We start from the raw sequence: 8,550 nt of genomic DNA on the forward strand, positions 1-8,550 counted from the left end.
TATTTACCGGGTAATTTTTCTTTTTTTTTGAAAAAAATGGAGATGAATTTCAAAAAGTAAGAACAGAAAATTTAGGAAAAGAAAGTTTCATCCTCCTTTTGTTCACCTTTCAACAAACGGCTGCTCCACTCCAACCTTATTCTTTTTTCTTTCGTGCCCCAAAATTCAAACGAATTTAGTTATTTATCAAGTAATCTACTACTCAAATCATTAAATTAAGAAAAATAAAATAAAAGTAAAGTAAAGATTGTGTTACAATTTCAATTACTTTTCTTTTCAAATTCTAACTATTTTATTACATGATGAGATTGTTTTCTCTTAACATACATACATTAGTTAAAGAAAAAAAAAAAAAAAAGAGGAGCCGTGTTCTAATATTTGAACTCCTCGTTTTATATATTTTGTTTTATATTATATGTTATTTATATATTCATTTTTTTTTATCTCGAAAATTTGAAAAAGATATATGGGAGCAGTAGTAGGATGCAAAAAATTTTTTTCCTTTTTTATTTTTATTTTTTTGGGGTTTTTTATTTGAGTAGAGAAGCTAATCCGGTAACGACCTTAGTTCCTCTCTCTACACTCTTCGGCTTAATCGCCGGTGGCTGCCACGCCACCATCACCGGCTCCGACGATTTTTTATCATCCGCTGGAGAAGCTACGGCGGCGACTTCTCCACCGGTATCGTTCTCGGACGACAAGCTCTTCTCGCCGAAAATCAGCTCCAATTCACCGCAATCGCTAAACCCGTCTTCGTGAGCCTCGGCGTCGGACTTGGCCTTCTCCGATTCCGGCACAGAGATGGCGATGGGGTCGTTTCTGGAGTTAGGAGAGAGCCATTTGGCTCTCATGTACTCGGCCTTCCGCCATGGAGGGAAGTGCATTCCTTTCTTCTTAAGACTCTGTTTGGCTGCCTCAGAAACGATGGAGACTATTTGACCGAGACGGTCAGATTTTCCGACGAAGATGTACGGCAGAGATTGGAGGATAGCCTTGTAAGCACCGGTGGATCTAGCTATCTCGAACTCTGATCTGAAATCTATGTCTATCAATAACCTCTCGCCTTGTACGATCACATCTATGTACTCATATTCACCTGAAACCAAACACAAATCAATTACAATTTTTCTCGATTTCTTTTTTTTTTTTGGTCAATTTTTTTTGTTAGGGCTTAAAGCTTTGGAGACTGTACCAGCTGGGAATGAAGAAGATTTTTCCCATTTGGATTTACAGATGGTGGAATCGTAGCCCAGAGAAGAGAGTCCTTCGGTGACAATCTTTATCAAATCGTCTTTTCGTTTGTGATTTTTGTTCTTCTCAACGATCTTAGCAGTATCGGCCAACAGATTTCTCTCAGCTACGCTCGCGCAAGGAATTAAACTCTGTTTTTTGCCAAAAATATATTAGTTAATTAATAAACGAAAATAGAAATTATCATTCTTCTGTTTGGTTGCCGAGAATCGTGAGATTTTCTTTTACCTTGAGGATGTCAGAGACGTCGCCGCCGTACGATCCGGATGTGGTGGAATCTCCGAAACCGAAGACGTCGAACTCGTCATCGGAGCTGTCGTTGCTATTCGCATTGAAGCAATTGCAGCGGTTACGGCCGCATTTGGGTGGAGGTGGAGCTGGTTGCTTCTCGTTGCTCTCCTCGATGAAATTCTGAACCATCTTGGCCAAGCAAACCGAACTCGGTTCGAACTCAGTCGCTCCTCCATCTTTGTACTGAGTTGGTTCGCCATTAACACTAGTAGGCTTTTCTGTTGAAGAATTCCTCAGGACGCTCGGGAACTGGCGGTCAAAGAGCCTCCTGAACCGCGATTTCAACACCGGTTTAGCTGAATCGGTTCGAACCACAGGTTCCCTAACCGACTCGGGATCAATATTAAGAGGTTGTATCTTCATCGGAAATGGCATCGTTCCGAAAAAAAGAGAAAAAAAACTTTTCTTCACACTACCTCCGCTTCTAATTAGAAAATCCTATAAACTAAAAGGTTTTTTCTGCTCCATTTTCAGAGCTTAATTATAAACCACTCCAATTAAACAGAACCGAACCCCAAAAAATTATGAAAATCAATCCTAATTTCTCAAAAATCCATCTACATTCGCTGTTTTGCTTTTCCGTTAGGTTATCAGGTCAATCCAGTCCGAAGTTTGAAAAAAAAAAACCGAAACAAAAAAAAGAAAAACTCTTATCAAAATTTATGTACGAACCAAGAGAAGAAAAACCGGTACCTTCCTCTAGAAGTATCGTATCGTTATTTTTTTTTCGGCGAAGGAAAAGTGTCGAATAACTTGTACTGTAATTAAGCGAAACGAGATCGCTTCCGGTCAAAGATTTTCGTGGAAAACGTGGCGGCGATGATCGGAGATTGGAGCATTGCGTACAGTTATCGAAATGAAGATCGCCGGAATATTCATTTCTCCGGTGACGAATAATCGCCGGAGATGAGTTTGTGGTGGGAGGAGAACGTATATTTTATACGGTTGTGGTTTTTCCTTTCTCTTCTCTCTCAGAGGGGTGAAGAAGAGTGAAGAGAGTGAGTTTTAGTGAGTGAAAGGTGAATGGTGGGCGTTATGGGCTGGACTGGGGCTTTTATAGGACCCGTGGAAGTGGACCCTAGCTGACTTGTCCTAATGGGCCATGTAGGATACTAAGTGAACATGTAATATTGGCCGACGTGGCAGAGGGTTGAAGTTCAAAGAAATTTACCAGAGGGGTGAAATGAATTATTTGCCACGTGTTGCGATTGTGATCATGGGCTCGCTGTAGCAAAATGTGGATTATGAGCTTCTGGATATGGAATTACTCAAATACCCCTCTGTTAGTGTGGTGGATTATCCGGATAATACCTTTCTTATTCTAGAGATTTCGAAAACCGTCTTGAGAAATCGTGTCAACGTGTTAATGTAAAAATAACAGATTTCAAAACGAGGAATTTGGAAATTTTAAAATATATATTTTTTTTTAAATATTGCAAAGCATAATCACGATTTTTTTTTGACAAAAAAGATAAAAAATAACACAATCACGATTTTTTAGATAACACCAATAATTAAAGATAGGAGAGGATCCAATATGCAAATTTATAATTTTTTTAAAAAAACCATGAAAGGGTTATAATTTTAGTTGTCTTTATTTTTGGTAATAAAACATTAGATAATTCTATGGTATGGACTTCAAAAAGAGCTTAGGGCTCTTTTGTGTTTTTAACCTGTGAATAATTTTTGGTGCAATATTTTTTTATGATTATGTATATTGTAATTATTTAGAGCATCCTATAAATTTTCAGAAAATTTCGAATAATTTACAATGTCGAAAACTAGTATAAAAACATATTGTTGCACGCGTGACTAATTTTTTTATGCGAATGGAAAATAGCATGTTTGAACTTAGTTTTCGACACTATAAATTATTTGAAATTTTTTGAAAATTTACAGGATGCTCTAAATAACTACAATATACACGATCATAAAAAAAATCATACTAAAATCTGTTTACAGATTGAAAACACAAAAGAGCCATACCAAAGAAATTTCCTAAAACATTAAACTTTAGATAAAGGAAGATACTAGTACTACTACATTATGTAAATAATTGTCACCTGACACCTCGTAATACCTGCAACCACATTTAGAACTATACTAACCTAAGAAAAAAAATATTTTAAAAAACTTATAAATTGTTCAAGTTTGGCTTCTTAATTTTGTATCTATAAATATACATTCACATTTATTTAATTCATCCTACAAAAAAAATCTCATAGTTCATAAATTTATTGCAGGGAAAATATTTTAGAATGGAATGCCTGCAATCTGAGTTACATTTTCATAATCTCTAAATTAATTATTGAAATAATTCAACAAAAAATAGGTATCGATGTGTACTAATATAACTATCCGAAGATTTACCATTACAATTGAGAATATTCATTTAGAAGGGTAAAAAAGAAATATGATGTATTGCATTATTTCTTTCCTTTATATTAAAAAAATGAAGTTAAGTAAGATTAAATAATTTTGCGAATAAATTGTTTTCAACCAATGAAGACGAAACCCATTGAATTGGTCCTAAGTTTGATGACCATGGTAGGGCACTAGGCAGTCCATCTAGCTAGTGACTCTACTAGAACGGTAATGAATAATAATACTTAGGTCATAGGGGTAAAATAATATTAGCTAAATGATATAAAAATATTTAAGAAATCAAAAACATAATTTTAATTGATTATTGTAGGGACTAAATTAATTGAGTATATCTGCTCAGGTGGTGACTAAGTAATCATCTAGTGACAAATAATTTATTTAAAATAATAATAATTATTATTATTATAACATCATATTAATGCTTGAAAGACTTCTAAAAAAAAGCTTTATCTTAATATCCTATAACTAATTTAATGAAATTGTTGTAAGTTTTCAAGCTTATCCAAATAAGTGAATAACCCTTTGTTGTAAGATTTATAAACATGGTCAACACAAATTAATTTGCAGGTACAATACAAAAACTAATTGGTCAACATACGTAAGAGTGGTCCATGTATATATGTACTTATATACGTACACGTAGACACAAACATATTTATGTGTATTTATGAATGATCAATACTTATCTATAAAATGGTCAAAATACTAATATTGTGATGTCTTATTCTTATATCTTTAATCATTTTATATTTTAAAATAAAAACTATAGGTAGAATTGGTTAAACTTGTTACACCTTATTAAACAACCCTTTTAAATTTAATACGTTAAAGGATCACTATCTAGTTTTGTTTTTCTTCTGAAAAATGTGATTAAATTTTAATATTTTAAGGCCGTTCAAGAGCATAATTTATGGAGTACAATAGCGGTCTCATTGATGCACAACTTGAAAGAACAAATTTTGGAATAATAATAATGGATATTTTTTAATATTTAATTATATAAATTATATTTTTGCCAATCTAAATTCACTTATTAAATTATCTAGACCGTCAAACTAATGTATCGGTAATATTACGGGTTCAAACCAATCCAATTACACTGAATTAATCTAATCCAATTATAAAAAAATATATATTCAATTACAATTGGATTAGATTTGAATAATTAAATTTTAATTAGATTGGATCAGATGGCGGATGACATTATCAAAATCTAATTAAAGAATAATTGAATTTTAATTAGATTAGATTAGACGGCGGATGACACTATCAAAATCTAATTAAAAACCGATCAAATCCAATTACATATAATATATATTAAAAAATATTTAATTATTTATATTTCTTTAAATATATTTATATTTCTTTTAATACATTATTATTAGCTAATTATTAGTCTTCCCCTATACAATTCCACATCTAATTAGAGAAGAAAACACTAAAAATACGCTTCTATTATCCTCATTCTCTCTCATTTTCAATACTACTTCAAGTTTTTAGTTTGATTAAACTTGTAAGGTTGATAACTTTATGTAGTTTAAACCTAAATGAATGGTATTGTTTAGTTTTTGAATGATTTTTTTTATATGTTTTTAAGTTAATATTAAAAATCAAGTTCCAACTCGGTTTCGAAAAAAAATCAGCTTCCAACTCGAAATCCAATTAAAAATCCGAACCAATCCAATAACTAATTGGATTGGATTGAATTGAATTGAATTTTGATGCTTAATTGGATTGGATTTGATGATGATTTTTAAAATCCAACATTTAATTGGATTGAATTGGATTAGTACGAAAATTTTGGATTTGATCGGATGCCCACGTATGGTCTTTCATTATTTAACTAAGAAAACGTGCATTGTACGCTGCTTTCACCTAGTTTAATTAATACAACATATTGGAGGGTGGGAAACATCCAAACCAATCCAATCCAATCACAAAAAAAATGGATATCTAATTACAATTGGATTGGAATGAATCAGATGGCAGATGACACTGTCAAAATCTAATTAAAAACCGATCAAATCCAATTACATATAATATATATTAAAAAATATTTAATTATTTATATTTCTTTAGATATATTTTTAATATATTTATATTTATTTTAATACATTATTATATGCTAACTATTAGTCTTTCCCTATACACTTCCATACCTTTTTTTTTAATGGAAATTATAACTTCATTAACCATGGAATTCAGTTACCAATGTTGGCAACAAATCAGCTGGGACATCCCCCAGACTGAACAAACGATCAGGATACAAAATAGACGCTCTAGCAAAGTCATGAGCAACCATATTAGCTGACCGTTTAACAAAAGAAAGAACTGCATTTTGCATATCACCAAGTAAGGTTCTACAATCGTTTATAATCTTCCCAAAAGGAGAGATCATCTCAGTGGTACTTCGTATAGCTTGAACCATCACTAGGCAGTCAAACTCCACATATACTTGATGCCATTGTTTCGATTTTATCCAGCTCAGGGCCTCGCGCATCCCCATCACTTCTGCTAAAATTGGATCAATGCTTCCATGATAAAGGCGAGTCCCTCCTTCTAGTAACATGCCTTTGTCATCACGAGCTACAAAACCGACCCCAAACTTTTGGTGCTCCTGGAAAATTGCTGCATCCACATTCACCTTGACACTGTGTAATCTAGGAATAGTCCATTGCTCAGCTCCATCCCCCCTCTCCAACGTCGAAGATGATGAATCAAAATCATATTTCTGAGCATTTCTCCAATGGTCAAGGAATCCTTTTGCAGAACCAACAATATTAGAAGTACCAGTGAATTTGTTATTCCAAACTGCATTGTTTCGAGCTCCCCATAAGGCCCAACAAACTGTAGACAATAGGCACTGAGTCTCTGAATCATATCTCTGAAAACATTTGATCACCCATTCTAAGAAAGTCATGCCCTGTGTTGCTTTTGTTCCAATACCCACTCTATTCCATACATGCTCAATCACTCTACAAGACACCAGACAGTGTACAATAGATTCATCTTCCATACCGCAAATTGGACATAAAGGGCTAACCTCTATTCTTTTTGTGAGTAACTGGATCATGGTAGGAAGACAATTTGTTGCAGCCCGCCACATCAAATTCTTGACTTTCGGGGGAATCTTAAGCTTCCAAAGTCGTTTCCAAAATGGAGTAGAGTCCACCTCATTCCAACGCCCTAGCCTCTTCTGTATTAAATTATAAGCACTCTTAACTGTGTACATTCCCGAGGTCTCTTGAGACCAAATATAATGATCATCCTGTTGGTCAAACTGGATAGGAATGCCTAGTATAAGATTGATATCCCTTTGCTCAAATAAATCTCTAATGATCTCAATATCCCAATCCCTCCCTGATATGCTCATCAGATGATTTACCTTTGCCTCCTTTAGTGCTGGGTGAGTAGAAATAACCATAGGATTGTCATTGTCTGGTAGCCAGGGGGTGTTCAACACATCTATCCTTAAACCGTTGCCCACACACCATCTAGTGCCATTACGAACCATGTCCTGAGATTCCCATATACTTCGCCAAACAAAGCTTGGATTATTCCCCAGTTGAGCAGATAGAAATGTGCCTGTCGGATAATATCTTGCCTGGAAGACTTTAGCTGCTAAGGAATGTGGTCTTGTTAGGAGACGCCAGCCTTGTTTTCCCAAAAGGGCATGGTTAAAATCTCGTAAGCTCCTGAATCCCATTCCGCCCACACTCTTGTGACGCCCTAGTTTATCCCAAGACATCCAATGAATCCCACGACCTTGTGACCCAGAAGACTTCCACCAAAATCTTGCCATTTGTTGTTCCATGTCTCTACTTATCTCAGCAGGTAATAAGAAGACACTCATTGCATAACTAGGGAGCGCCTGAGCCACTGTCTTAACCAATATCTCCTTCCCAGCTCTAGATAAATATTTTTTGTCCCACCCTTGCATTCTCTTACGAATCCTGTCCTTTAAATAACCAAAAACTGCCGTTTTATTTCTCCCTAGCGTACTAGGTAGCCCAAGATACAAACTATTGCCGTCTGCCATCCTCATTTGCAGCTAAGTACATAAATTGTTACGCATAGCATCATCAGTATTATTGCTAAAAAAGATAGAGGATTTACCAAGGCTAACCTTCTACCCTGAAGCTTCTTCAAACTTGTTAAGTAGCTCTTGTATTTTGGACGCTTCGTCAACCGTAGCCTTACAGTAGAGATACCTGTCGTCTGCGAACAGCATATGAGAGACACGTGGTGCACCATTTGCAACTTTGCACCCATGGAGCCAGCCATTCCTTTCATATTTCCTTATCAGTGAAGACAGACCCTCAGCACACAAAATAAATAAATAAGGGGACAAAGGATCCCCTTGCCGAATACCGCGTGAAGGGACAATCGGCCCCATTTCTCTCCCCCCATGAGTGATTTTGTATCGGGCAGAGGTGACGCATTTAGATCGTAGATGAACCCAGTCTCTGTGAAAACCCATCTTCAGAAGCATAGCATTCAAAAAATCCCACTCAATGCGATCATAAGCCTTGCTCATGTCAAGTTTCAATGCCATATAGCCTTCCTTGCCTTGTCTCTTCCATTTGAGATAATGCAGTATCTCAAAGGAAATCATGACGTTGT

At 35.1% G+C, this 8,550-nt stretch overlaps 1 protein-coding gene across 1 annotated transcript; it reads right to left on the reverse strand.

Annotated features, from left to right (window-relative positions):
• Positions 1 to 479: 479 nt before the first annotated feature.
• LOC133819091 (uncharacterized) lies at positions 480 to 2,573 on the reverse strand. Its single transcript, XM_062252256.1, has 3 exons — positions 1,480 to 2,573; positions 1,193 to 1,382; positions 480 to 1,096 (listed from the first exon to the last, which is right to left on the reverse strand). The coding sequence occupies exons 1-3, from the start codon at positions 1,915 to 1,917 to the stop codon at positions 531 to 533; spliced, it is 1,194 nt and encodes a 397-aa protein (XP_062108240.1). The 5' UTR covers positions 1,918 to 2,573; the 3' UTR covers positions 480 to 530.
• Positions 2,574 to 8,550: the final 5,977 nt, after the last annotated feature.

Source organism: Humulus lupulus, chromosome 2, assembly GCF_963169125.1.
Source record: "Humulus lupulus chromosome 2, drHumLupu1.1, whole genome shotgun sequence".
Taxonomy (NCBI): domain Eukaryota; kingdom Viridiplantae; phylum Streptophyta; class Magnoliopsida; order Rosales; family Cannabaceae; genus Humulus; species Humulus lupulus.